The sequence below is a fragment of the Etheostoma cragini genome, chromosome 15, assembly GCF_013103735.1.
Source record: "Etheostoma cragini isolate CJK2018 chromosome 15, CSU_Ecrag_1.0, whole genome shotgun sequence".
NCBI classification, from domain to species: domain Eukaryota; kingdom Metazoa; phylum Chordata; class Actinopteri; order Perciformes; family Percidae; genus Etheostoma; species Etheostoma cragini.
The window spans coordinates 3,213,868-3,227,695 of record NC_048421.1 but is presented as its reverse complement, the minus strand read 5'-3'; the positions used below and the strand labels follow the sequence as shown (position 1 = coordinate 3,227,695).

Here is a 13,828-nt window from a genome sequence, read left to right as displayed (position 1 = left end):
AAGCTATGGTGCACTTCAGTTCACTTAATGTGAACCACAACAAGGAGTACAGCAAGTAACGGGATTTGATTTGTAGCCTACGCTTCTTTTATGAAATCGACCAGGAGTCATCATCGGATCACTGCAGATGTTTTCAAGTGTCCACTTCCAAAAGCTCGTTGGAGGTTTGTGTTGAAAAGTTGCCGTGAGTGACAGAGACCGTCATGGCTGAAACACTTTAAGCAAGGTGAAGTCGCTTTACATGCGTGGACACCTTTGTTTTTATCTGACAATGTATCGAGAGCAACATAACTTCCTTCCTGCTGGTTCACCAACTCTGTGCCTTAAGTCTGGCCGCAGGTTTGCTGCAACATCAGAAACTAGCTGCAGGGTGAATGCTGGTTTCCTGTTTTCTTCAAAGCCAAACCTGCCCAGCTTTATTTGATCTCCTCTAATTTATAAAGTGACATGTTCAGCCACACATCACGTCAAATCTCACACAAGAAATGACATCCCCGAAGGCTTTACAAGAGTGGTGCCGCTCCACATGCGCAGGTTACCCCAATGTGGAAATAAAGAACATGTCAACCTCATTCAGAGACGGACTTGCCTTCTGTGCCATCATCCACAAACACCGACCTGACTTGATGTAAGTAGACAGGTAGTTACGTAGAGCTGCTGTGCAAACTCACGCGCAGCCAGATGGACAAGGCCAGTGTACGTGCATGAATTCCTTAGTGGCACTGCAACACTTTGTTTGTCTTTATCTGTTTTGGGGGTCATGTCCTGAGGTTTATGTGTCTTCTTGTCTGAGGCTGCACCAGATTGACTAATGTGCTGTCTAATCTGGAGTAGAGCAGGACCTGCACACTGTGTAATCTGCCCTCCTTTGCTTAATCTACCTCTGTCTCTGCTTAACTTTTTCATGTCCAGTTTAATGGGATTAGTTGGTATGAATCATCTAATAAAACGATTGAATCATCTAATTTCATCTTTGATATTGAACAGCATTTTGCTTGTGCAGTGCTTTGTCTGTGGAGTCCCTGGTTAGCCGTCATTCACCAAATACGCAAACTGTTTTGTTAGTGATTTTGTCTTTTCTTCACCAGTTAATCAATCTCTCCATTTTCCTCACCTTGCTCCAGACATTTCAGCTCCCTCTCCAAAGATAACGTTTATCAAAATAACAAACTGGTGAGTCATGTCCGTCCGTGTTTGCACTCAAGCCACAATGCAAGCATGGATCTCTCAACTATGTGTTTTGGTGTTTTTACTTCATTCTCTGTTTATCTTCCCTGGTTTGCTGTAGGCATTTGAGATTGCAGAGAACAAGCTGGCCATCCCTGCGTTGCTGGACCCAAAGTACATGGTTTCCACCAAGGTGCCTGATGGTTTGAGCATCGTCACCTACCTTTCCCAGTACTTCTACTTCTTCAACAGGAAGTCTTATGGTGTGCTGAGTATAATTCAGTTTCATAGCTCTTTTATCAAACTAATTTATTCATAGCTACTTGCAGAAATCAGCAAGGTTTAATATCTTTCTCAAATGCAATACGTGAAGGGACATGATTATTGACACACACTAACAGGTTTCTGGGATTATATCTGTGACGCACCGTACACAAATATGTGCTCTTTGAGAAGTTACCTTTAAGTGGCACCGTCTTTATTACCAGTATTTTGGGTAAACTATTTTCCTTTTACTCTTTACATTACATGAAAGAAATATTTACATCCCACACTCCTCCTCTACTCGAAGCAACACAGTACGTTTGTATCTTAAAAGTGAGACTTCCATGTCTTTTTTTTGTTATAAAGCAGGTCTAGGTGCTCTATAAATACTGTGAAAGTATCAAAGCACTCAATCCACAGAGAAGTGCAAACAGCCCGTATTCAGAAACTGTGCCTTTTTAAATGAGCCCTCGAGGCTTCCACACGGTTGTGGTGTCAAAGCTACACTATATATACAGGTAGAAAGTACCTCTACAGGGAGGTAACAGTCATTCCTGACCAATCCGAGTAGCCTATGCTTTTTCGGGATGGGGGGCTTAAAGAGACAGGCACTCTTACAGAGCATTTCAGACGGAGGGGGAAACCCACAATATCGGGGAAACAGTATGAGAAGAAGAATGTTTTTTTTGAATTTTAAATCATGGAAGCATGTTTTAACAGAAACCCCAAATATAATCATGAACCTGAAATTAGCATAAAATGGGTCCTTTAAAGTTCTTGTTTGCCAAACTGTGATCTGTTTCCATTTTTTCTATTGACTATGGAGCAGGTCTTGCCAGTTTGAGGTCATCACACAACCTCACAAAAAGTAAAACTCCTGATGATCTGAAGGTAATTTTAAAGCACATATATTCCCGACACACCTGTGTTCTCGGGCTCTTTTTGTCGCTGATGGTATCTCTTTTGTTCTCAGAGCCTGACTGATCTGAAAACCAGTAGAGAAGATCGTTTGTCCGACACATGGCCCCAAACAGTGTGTAGTTTGTGTTTTAAGCCTGTCCACCTTATACAGAGACACTTGACGGACGGAAAGGTCTATCATCGCAGCTGTTTCAGGTAACTGCACAGTTTCCGAGATAACAGCTGCTTGCTTTTTTCCTGCTTCTGTTAGTGTCTGGATCAAGATTTATGCAGTCTGTGTGTAGATCTGGTTGAAACGGGTAGCAGTTCACACATAAGAATGTGTTTGAAGTGACCATGGTGATGACATTGGACATCCCTTCTCATATTCGGTTTTAGCTGAAGGATGTGCACGCCCGTACTGCGCAAGAAGATAACTTTGTTTTTGTTTTGTTTGAAATCGTCAAAAAAATTCCTGGAGTTATTTAGACATTGCCGTTGATTTCCCCTCCAATATTTAGAGAAGGAAGATTTGACCCCCTCAAAAAATGCTTTACGAAGGATAGACCCACTCCCAAAAGAGGTACAAATATCCCTTCAGGAGGCTCAAAAACCTATAGTGGACCATACCATCTTAACCTCACAGCGCTTGTTCTTCAGCTCAGTCCCTCTGTCTATTTTCTTTCTCTCTTTATCAGTTGGAAATGTAAGGATCTATAAACAATCTGATGGAAAACAATCATTGTGTCTATTTTTTTTTATTTTTTTTAAGATTATTTTTTGGGGCATTTTAGGCCTTTATTTGATAGGACAGTTGAGAATGTGAAAGGTGAGAGAGAGGGAGAGTGACATGCAGCAAAGGGCCGCAGGCCGGATTCGAACCCGGGCCGGCTGCGTCGAGGATTAAACCTCTATACATGGGCACCCGCTCTACCAACTGAGCTATCTGGGTGCCCTCATCGTGTCTATTTGTGCTATACAAATTATTCACCAGAATGCTCGAAATGAAGCATTTGACACTCTAAATCTTATGCGGGACAACCCCCAGACTCCACTGTTAAAAACTAACCTACGCCATTGAGACATCAGTGCAGGTAAATTATGCTGATGCTTTCACAGCAACACATTTAACTTTTGTCTTTCAGGTGCAAAGTGTGCCGCGGCACTCTTTTACCGGGGTCTTACACCCAGGGAAGTGATGGTTGCTCCTTGATCTGCACTCACCACATAACAGACAGCAAACGTTCTCTTGCTGACCTCAAGCAGCAAATTAAATCTACTGAAAATGGGCCCAAATGTGAGTTTCCGGCAGGTTATGTTTCTGTGAGTGGATTAGCTATCACCAGCGTCCCTCATTACACTAAGACAACAGAGTCACGGGAAAAACTGGTATGCAAAACACCAGAGCAAGAGAAAGATAGGTGGGAGAGGTGCGGAGAGCTGAAAGACAGAGACTCAACAGTTGGACTGAAGAGCAAGGTAAAGAAGCCAACGCCTCTTCATCTTCCTTCACCCAGTGTTAAAGACATGACTGTTGAAGGAGCTGGAAAAGCTGGGTCTGCATGCTTTCTGCCAGAAGGCAAGATACAACAGGAAGTGACAAAGACTCAAGAGCCCTCTGATCTCTCCTCATCGCGTGTACAAGTGACAGGAGGAAGTAGTCGGCCGGTTCCAGCACCCAGGAGAATGCTAGACTCTTCTGTGGTCCCTGTTCCTGCACCCAGGACCAAAACTGCCCAGCCCACCAGCATTTCCTCTGCTGCACGTAAATAGACACTTTTACTGTCACTGCTCAGATTTGGATTACTCTCTGCATTTTTGTACTATATATTAATGTTTTTTTCTCTGTTTCTCTGGGCAGGCAGTTCATCCAACCAAAATAAACGTTCTCCCAACTCATCTCACATGTGAGTGTTCAGCAACATCTCTTCACTGTTACACAGCATGTGGGCAAATGTGGGTGATTTACCATAATGGTAATAATATTAGTGACCGATTTCTTCCTCATGGCTTAAAGCACCTCTTGTCTTTCCCCTTGTAGCACAAGCCCGACCAGCGGTAGCCCCAAAGTGCAAACCAACCATCCATGGATAAGCATTGTCCATCCCGGACCCTGGACACAACTGCCTCCCGCTCCGCCTCTTGTACCCAGGAGGTCGTTGTACAAGCCCAGAGTGCCTCCTCCTTCCAATCCCTTTGGAGGGGAGGTGGATGAGGACACACAGGGCTCCAAACCTGAGCCTGCAAACCAGACTAAGCCCTCAGTGGCAGCTATCCGTTCAGGGAACAGAGACCCAGACAGTAAAAATACTGCCATTAAATCTACACCTAATGGCAATGGGGGAGCTTCGTGTCAACCAGCTAGAGATACTTCACCAGCGGATGTGGCTGTGGCAGCAGCAGCAGCAGCAAGGACGCATGCCTCTTCAGATAAAGTGCAGAGCCAGGTTTTACCCAGAAGTCTTTCTGTGCCAGCTATCATCTCTGCCCCCTCTCAAAGTTCCCTTTTGCATTTTGCCTTGACAGAGGCAGATGGATCTGATCAGGGCATGTCATGTCAAAGTAAGGTATGAAAAGAAATAACGGCTTTTAAAAACTGATTAAAAAAAAAATATCTAACTTGAATGTTTTCTTCTGCAGTCACAGACTCATGAGCACAATACTGTACCGACTCCAAGACAAGCATATGAAGTTAAACTGCCCTACAATTTTCCATTCTTTTATTTCCATTTTTAGCTGGCCTGCAAAGAAAATCCACTTGATCAAAAACCCGCAATGTCCAAATCAAAGACCTTTCAGGCCCTCCCATCTACACGGGCCCCTGCCCCCGGACATGGCTTCCCACTCATCAAGAGGAAGGTACAATGGCTGGATTTAGAACTAAAGAAGCAACTAACTAAAATATAATATAGTATAACTCAATAAATGCCTGCACGCCATCATCTTGAACCTTCATAGAAGGATTTGATGCAAACACAGCGATGATTTTAACCCTTGGCACAAGGTTCAGTCATTAGGGATTAATTGTTTTGGTTTTTATTTATTCTTGGTTTTGCAGAAATCCTGCATAGTATTTTGGAGAGAGATATTACTGAGACTTAAATCTTGGTTAACAGGTGCAAACAGACCAGAATTTGTCCACAGAAGATCTGCAGGTGGAGACAAGAGTACTGGATAAACATCTGGAGGCACTGGAGCAAAGAGGAGTCAAACTGGAGGGGAATCTAAGAGACTGCAAGAATGGTTCAACATATTGTTTCTATTTCTACTGCTAAAAAGGATTGCCTGGCACAATATCACTGTTTTCTGTAAATGCAGTGTGCATATACTGTATACTATGTAATAGGGATGTTAGTGTGTATGCTTCAATGATCCATCTTTTTTTCTTAGATAAAGAGGAGGAACAAATACTAACAGAGTGGTTCTCTCTCGTCCACGAGAGACATCTTCTGGTGCGCAGACAGACAGAGCTGGTTTTTCTGTAAGTAGACTACGCCAGGACAAGGATTTTGCTTTGCTAATGAGTTGTCCAGTATGTGCTATTATTTCTTTTCATTCCCACTGCAGTTTACTCTACATCCCAACAGTTTAGTGAGAGTTGTAACCGGAGGTTTTCTTGAATTGTAAAGACATTGTGTGTCTTTGTGTCTTTTCCCAGGACAAAGCAGCAGAAGTTAGAGGAGAGACAGGCAGATGTGGAGTACAAGCTCAGATGTCTCCTTAATAAACCAGGTCAGTGTGTTAATGGTGCATCACTTTCTCACTTTTACCAGTTAACATATCTGACAGTCTCAATTAGCGGGGGCGAACCTCTGTAATGATTCAGGGATCAATCATTCTTGATCTAGGGACCATTTATAATCGCATGATCAATAGACCAAAAATTTTAGTTTGCCCCCCTAATCGTACCACTTATCTGATGTGGGGTATAAAGAGCTTCACAATAAATTTAAAAAATCATGCATACATTCTCAGTGTTTTCCCTTGGTTTGTGGAAAAATTAAGCGCGCATGTTTGGCAGGGTTTTTAAGCATCCTTCTTCAAAAAATTTTTTTTTTCCAATTTAAAACAAAATGCAATTCTCTGATATGTCTCCTTCGTGAATTTTTGTGTCTTTGTGAGTGTTTGCATCTCTTTGTAGTCAAGTTGTGTTTCTTTGGGTCATTTGTGTTTTCTTTGGGGTTATTTTGGATCTCTGTTGTCATTTGGCCCCTCTTTGTCCTTGGTGTTAGTCCCTTTGTGGTAGCTTTGCATCTCTTTTTCACATCACTTTGGGCGGTTGTTGTCACAATATCTGTGTCTAAAACGTTAGAAAAACTAGAGCAGATATGTAACACTCAAAAAGCTTGAAGAATAAAACTTACTAAAGAAGTTTAACTACAATCTGGGAAATCTAGGAAAGCCTTTCAGTAACATTCATTCGGTCTAGGTGGTGCCCAAAATGGCTCTGGTACTGCCCCTAAAACTTATATTGGCAGGGAAAACCCTGGACTCTCTAAATATATGTATCTCTAAAAGCAAATGATTACAAAGATTTTAAATTGTAGTTCTAATCGTTTCACCGTCTGAGCTGAAATTGCCTTTGTGGATAGGGAAATAACAAAGAAAATGAGAAAGCTCAATGTGTACAGTTTACTGTATGTGATAAAGTGCAAAGGAGTGCTTTGTTTTGTTACCTGTCACACACTGTCGTCTTCACATTCAGAGAACAACTGGAGTCAGGAGGATCGAGGTCGAGAGCAGCAGCTGACGGAGGAGCTGGTCGCCATCATCGAACAGAGGAACCAGATCGTCAGCAGCTTGGATCAGGACAGGCAGAGGTGCACAGAGGAAGAAAAAGTACAATGCAGGGGGCTTTCACATTCCTATTCACTGGGAAGTACAAATGCTACTTTGTTTTTCTGATTAGGGAAAGAGAAGAAGATATGCTTTTAGAAGCCATGACGAAAAACAAAGGTGAGAAAAGTTTTAAATTAAAGTAGCCTTCTTTATAATGTCGTGTGTCTTCTCCTGTACTTGTCTTACTCTCCTCCCTGCTTGGAAAGAAGGCAGAGGAAATGGATCCTTGGATACCATGAAACACAACAATGCTCTATAAAAAAACACAGATGCACATTTAAAAAAGCTTTTGAAAATGATATCCCGTGTTTTACCACTGCACCTAACTGTGACATCTCTCCTCAGACATCCAGAGGGAAGGACTTAAAGAGATAAAGAAGTCAAGTAAAGGAAAGTTTAAGACCCAAAAAATATTTAAGATGCTGAACCATAAAGCCGAGAGCTCCATGGACAAAAAGAGCTGAAGGACTCTCATGACTGTTCAAACTCAGAAAACCAACTCATGCTTTTGGTTGATGAAGGTGATAAAAGTGTTGGGGAATATGATCCCAATATAGATATTATAACATGTTGAAGAGCAGCTCAGTAGCAAAGATTCATTACAATGAAATATTCTCTCAGTGCATAATGTATGTTTCAGTTTTATCAATGTACACGTTCTCTTCCATGGTTCTTTCCTCACCCTATCTACTGTATGCACTTAATATTTATATTATTTGTATTTGTATTACATACTTGTATTCATGTGTAATAAACATGTATTTGGGAAAGTTTTGTCTAGGCTTTTAAGAATTGTATACTGTGTTATGTATATCAACATTTATCTCAAACTATTTTTAAGATGCTATTCTACCATACAGAAATGTTTAGTCTTCAAAAGTGTCTTTTTGAAAGACATAATTCTGGGTCAAACGTAAGGACATTATAAAGATATTACAATAGCAAGTCTAATAGTCTGGATAAACTAAAAGCATTAAATGCATCAGCTATTATGGAGAAATGACCTACACATTCCTGATGGTTTTAAAAAACAGCACATTTAACATCAGTAAGCAAGTCTGTCCATATTTTGTAACACAAAATAGGTAAAAGGGGGCAGGAAGGTGGACCAAGACACTACCCACTAATTCACTCCACTGTGGAACAGACAACTAAAATTTGACCCGTATGACAATCGCTTTAATTTATAACATATGACCAAAGAATCCTAGCTTTAACTTTTTCAAAACACCCTTAACCCTTGTTTTGTCTTCTTGTCAAAATTGAAAATCAAGACTTTTGTTGAGGCTTTTTATTGATTTTTTTAAAAACTTTTCTTACATTTTTGTCCCATTTTCAACACTTTTGATGCTTCTTTTTTTTAATTTCACTTTTTTTTGACGTTTTCAACAACACTAACTTATTAACTTTAGTTTTACTGTAGTTTTTGGAATTTATGGTCAATAAACCTCATTTATAGGAAATTATATAATTTTTGAGTTAGAAAAGACGAAATTATGAATTATTTAGACTCGGATTAAAGGAATGTATGTTGATGGATGACCACAGAATGGAATATGTCAAATTTTACTCAATACTATTTCCAAACCACTTCAATTTTTATTTCAAATGCTATACAATTGATTCAGACGCCCCAAAATTAATGAAAGCAGAGAGGGTAGAGTACTTGGCAAAGAGCGTTGTGTGGAATCAATCGTTATATTTGGAAATAAAAAAGAGCATCGATATAGGAAAAAGGGTCAATTTGACCCGAGGACACCAGGAGGGTTGAATTACAGTACAAGCGGAACGGAAAACAAACGTTCTTCTGGGGCATCCGGAATATTTCCCAACGGACCAAGCTACCGGAAGTGGAAAGTTCTTACCGTTCATGCGGGTTCATGTTGACAACAAAAAGTGTCTCTGAACATTTTTACATTAATAGTAAGGATTCACTAACGAGCTTCAAGATAAAACATGTCCGACAACGAAGATAAGTAAGTGACGACACATTGTGTTAACATGCTATGTGAAGCGTATTTATTAAAACACAACACAACATGGGCTGACGTTACCGTTATAGCTAGCTAATGTTTAGCCACGTCCTGCCGAACTGTCCATTATGGATTTATTCTGGACCTGTGGTCTTTGTAATAACAATGTGACGTCAAATTTGTAGCTTCGACGACGGAGATTTTGATGATGCCGAAGAGGATGAGGGATTAGATGACCTGGAAAACGCGGAAGATGTAAGTTCGCCCTTCATTTCTAAGACAGCTGGCTGTGGAAACTTCCATTTAGCATCTTGCATTTAGCTCCTGTGTAACATATTAAACCAGTTGCCATTTAATGTCAGTTGTCTGTAGCGTTCCCTTTGTGATAATGTAATTGGGTCTAAACCTGTTGCTCTTGTGTGCAGGAGGACCAGGAGAACGTGCAGATCCTACCCGCAGGAGAGGGCCAGCAGGCCAACCAGAAGAGGATCACAACACCTTACATGACCAAATATGAGAGAGCCAGAGTGCTCGGGACTCGAGCTCTCCAGATAGCGTGAGTGTTTTTTTATATATGTTGTCGACCTACACACTAGCTGCATCTCATATCCCTTACATTGCATCCCAGACTCCTCCACATCCCTCGCTTCTCTGTGTCCTGGTCCCTCCCTCCGAGGAAGCACAGGAGAGACGAGACGAAATCATCGGAGGAGAGAGGCAACGAGCATATGTGTTTTAGAAGCATGAGACTCTTTCCTCTGAAGCGTCACATTACTTAGTCAGCTGTATCGGGGGAGTTAGCAACGACTTTAGACTGGATGGCTTCTTTCATGTATGTTCACCTATAGCTAGATAGATGCTTGTCCCTCAGGCATGAAATAAAGGCTTTGAGACGGGCTTCACGGAGAAGGGACACAATAACTTCCAGTTTGAGCGAGGAGCTATTGAATAAGGGATCTGAGATGCAGGTGGTGTGACCACAATGTCCTAGGTTCCGATCTGGCCTCAGATCTTTGAGTTGTGTTTTCACACTCTTTTACGTTCTTGCTTTTCATGCTTACTGTTTTATGGCCAAATAACATGGACGTGCTGTGTGTAAGGACACAAACCTACAGACCACAATGCTGTCATTTGGTGTATCGTTGATTTGTCCCACTAAGCGTCTACGCTTTTTAAAAAAAAGACTGCCAATGTGTCTGTATTAAGTAAATACCAATCTAAGTAACCCAGAGTAAAATGATTTATTCATGGTCTGTCCTGTTTCTCAAAATGTTGATGTCAATGTTAGTTTCTTCTAAAAACACATTTCCCTAAAATGTGTCATGTTATAAATTGAGATTTGCAAGAGGAGAAACACTGCATTCAAATTAAACTCCATATCTATCAATCAATCAATCAAACTTTATACGTAAAGCAGCACAATGACAGCGGCGTTTGTCAGTTGCAGGAGGCAGGTGATTTGTCTGAGTGGCACCAGTCAATACCTTTTAATGTAATGAACACCATTACCCAGCGCTAAATGTATTGTAGGAGGTTTTGGGGGCAACTTTTTATTTGGTAGGCTCTGCCACCTACGTATTGATCCTATCTGCTGGCTTTCCAACAGGATGTGCGCTCCAGTCATGGTGGAGTTGGAGGGAGAAACAGACCCCTTGCAAATAGCTATGAAAGAGCTCAAGTAAGTGATAATTATACTGTTTGAATGATCTGTAATGCTTTTTAAGATTATAACATAACTGAAGCTACAGTTACCTTCTGTCATCATTTAGTAGGTCAGTATTATGGCTGAACAATTAATCATTTTCAAATCAAAGTAATCATGATTTGAAAGATTGCGATAAGCTAATTGTGAAGACAGCGATTAATCAAATGTGAACTATTTAGTTGATTGTTTGGCGCAACATTTGATTTAACATTTTAAATTCCTATTTTCATTATCATCATTACTGTTTTTCATATTTTGTTTACAGAAAGGCCGATTTTCAGTGGATCTTATTTATTTATATTTAACACGATCGTAGAGTTGCAAAATGTATCTTTCAAAAAATTGTAAATCACAATGTCTGGCAGGGAAGTCGCAATTAGATAGTTTTCCCCCCAATTCGTTTAGCCCTAGTCAGTATTCTGTGATCTGTGATAGATCTTCTCTGGACTGTCCAGTGTCTTATCAGAAATGGGTTTGTCCCCTTGAACAGGGGCAGAAAGATCCCCATCATCATCCGCAGGTACCTTCCTGATGGAAGTTATGAGGACTGGGGCTGTGACGAGCTCATCATAACTGACTAAACATCTCCTCCAGTCTTCGCTGACTATACCTTAAGCTGGTTCACCCCACCATCGCACCAGGTCAGTCCCCTGCACAAACCCAGAAGATTCAGAAGGCGGATGCGAGTATCACCCACCTGGTAATGCTGCAATTTGATCCACAAACATCCATCACATCAGGCGAGTCTGTGAACCAGTGAAATAGGAACACACGAAATGGACCGAACAAACATTAGAAGACTCACGAAAACCATAACAGTGTGTGGCTCGCAGGTGTAAAATCCTGTCATGCCACAACTCAGTTCAAATCTACAGTACTTCTTTTACTCCTTCACTAGTTGCATTATCATTAAGAGCCACAAGGGGGAAATGTAACTTAAGTCAAGCATTTGCTTTGTTTTAAAAAAACAAATCCTGTGTTGTATTCCTTTTGTTGTTTTGAAGGCGTGAAGTGATTAGTGTCAAAGAACTGTTTTATTGTTATTAATAAACTCTTTTGTGTAAATGACCATGTGTCATTCATAAGACTTATATTAACACTATGAACACGACATGTTTGAAGTTATCAGTAGTATCCGTGTCACGGGGATTTGACGGTATGATTATGCAATAGGCCTATGTCACACTTCCTGAAGAACTTTTTAGATTATCAGCCATAACGTCTAAACCATCGGGCCTACGTGGTTGGGAAACTGAGGTTTCTGCTCCTGTAGAAGCTACAAGTCTGTATGAAATCAACAGTTTTTTTTAAATATTTTTTTAAGAAAAACATGTTTTATCTGCAATCTTATTGAGAAAAACTACACTACCCACAATCTTAAGCGTAACAGCAGCGTCTCTGATTGGTCCAACTCACTGTTACCATAGAAACGTTTACCATTGACTCAAAACCGTGAACAGCTAGAGCGAGCTTCTGCTCTTACTCTCTTTTATGATGTTTTATTTATTTATTTATTTTTATATAAAAAGAGTGTTCAATTACAATCCGAGCCACATAGTCGTAGGTGACTTTAGGCGGGCTGGGAGACACTTGGTCCAGCGGTATCTATCGGGATTCGTCGTATCCCCAATTCAATTTTGGTGACTTAGGCCTTTAAGTCCCCTACCCCTGAGCACGTGGGAGGTCCAGGTAAACTTACAGATTTGAAGGAGAGTTAGTAAGTTTAGTTTGCCCTGAACCCACTGTATGTCATGCTGCTAAATCATAGTTAGGTGTTAGTACAGCTTTAGTTTTAGTAGTAATGTATTGACTAAATATCCTCCTAAGAATCTGCATACGTCCACTATTATATATAGTTACCGTCTTCCAGAGAAAACACTGTTCACAAACTGCTCCATACAGCTCTGTTGTAGTCCAGCCTTTACTTCTGTGACAAACGAGCGTCACTTTGTTACACACGTTATCATGCTTGCCTAGCTACTAGCACGGCGCTCCCTCATGCATGTGCGACTCCCAACAAAGAGGGTAGGGAAGTGAGATGCCTTGCTCTGTAGCTAAACAGAGAGCTCAACACACAGGGTGAAAAGAAGAGCTGCAGCAATGTGCAGCACAGCAAATACGTTTTTGTGAACCTGAAAATGAGCATAATATTAGCACTTTAAGCTTTCTTTAATTGTTTATCATTTTTTAACATAGCTCTGATGAAACTAGTGAGATCTCTTGAAAGAAAATGGCAGATTTCTGGTACATCAGAAGCTTGATCAGAGCTTGATCAAACATTTTTTATACATGTGTTATTACTCTACCCTGTTACTGATAACAAGCCTGGACGCCTGACATATTCTAATCTAAATTATTGTTCAGGATCTGTGTTATTGAAGAGGTGGAGCAGCAGCTGATGGAGAAGTGTAACTATTGTAATGATGATGCTCTCCCTGTCTTCCCCCCCCTTACCCCATGCAAACACAGTCACACAAAGCATCCCAGTCACTGTTTTGCTCAGTGCAAATGGGTTGTTGCCCAGGCAGAAAGTGGGCCAATGCATGCTGGAAGATAGAGGGGGCTGAACGTTTGTGACAACGAGAGCATTACCAGTTCTGTTGCAGAAGAAGCTGCATGATGAAACTCCAGCTTCTGGGAGATGGATGGGGCGTTTATATGTTCAGTTAATGTGTGGATATGCAGTTCGCTTTACACATAAATTAGCAGATTTAAATGCTCCGGGAAAGGGAACCAATACCAACTGATGAAGTAGCGTGTTTTCCCAGGGTAAAAGCGAAGCCAAGAGGTGTGTATCATCATCATCATCATCATCATCAGGGAGAAGCCAGTTTGTCCTGGTGTCTGTAATTGTGTGTAGCCACAGTCATGCTATTGATTTCTAAAAAGCTGCTTTAATCTGTGAGTCTTTTGATTGGAGGAAACAGTGCCTCGGGGTGGCCCTGCACTCCTTTCATGGGACGGAGGGTGCAGCCCATGT

At 41.1% G+C, this 13,828-nt stretch overlaps 2 protein-coding genes across 2 annotated transcripts; both read left to right on the top strand.

Annotated features, from left to right (window-relative positions):
• The first annotated feature begins 470 nt into the window (after window positions 1-470).
• Window positions 471-7,940, top strand: LOC117957466 (MICAL-like protein 1). Its single transcript, XM_034893223.1, has 15 exons — window positions 471-628; window positions 1,125-1,173; window positions 1,289-1,430; window positions 2,258-2,322; window positions 2,405-2,547; window positions 3,477-4,096; window positions 4,193-4,238; window positions 4,373-4,898; window positions 5,068-5,190; window positions 5,448-5,574; window positions 5,722-5,812; window positions 5,990-6,063; window positions 7,037-7,151; window positions 7,241-7,287; window positions 7,516-7,940. Exons 1-15 carry the CDS (start codon window positions 486-488, stop codon window positions 7,632-7,634), a joined length of 2,430 nt encoding a protein of 809 aa, XP_034749114.1. The 5' UTR covers window positions 471-485; the 3' UTR covers window positions 7,635-7,940.
• A 1,021-nt stretch (window positions 7,941-8,961) lies between these two features.
• On the top strand, window positions 8,962-11,916 carry polr2f (polymerase (RNA) II (DNA directed) polypeptide F). The gene is made up of 5 exons (XM_034893256.1): window positions 8,962-9,146; window positions 9,329-9,398; window positions 9,569-9,699; window positions 10,750-10,821; window positions 11,339-11,916. Exons 1-5 carry the CDS (start codon window positions 9,127-9,129, stop codon window positions 11,427-11,429), a joined length of 384 nt encoding a protein of 127 aa, XP_034749147.1. The 5' UTR covers window positions 8,962-9,126; the 3' UTR covers window positions 11,430-11,916.
• The last annotated feature ends 1,912 nt before the right edge of the window (window positions 11,917-13,828 follow it).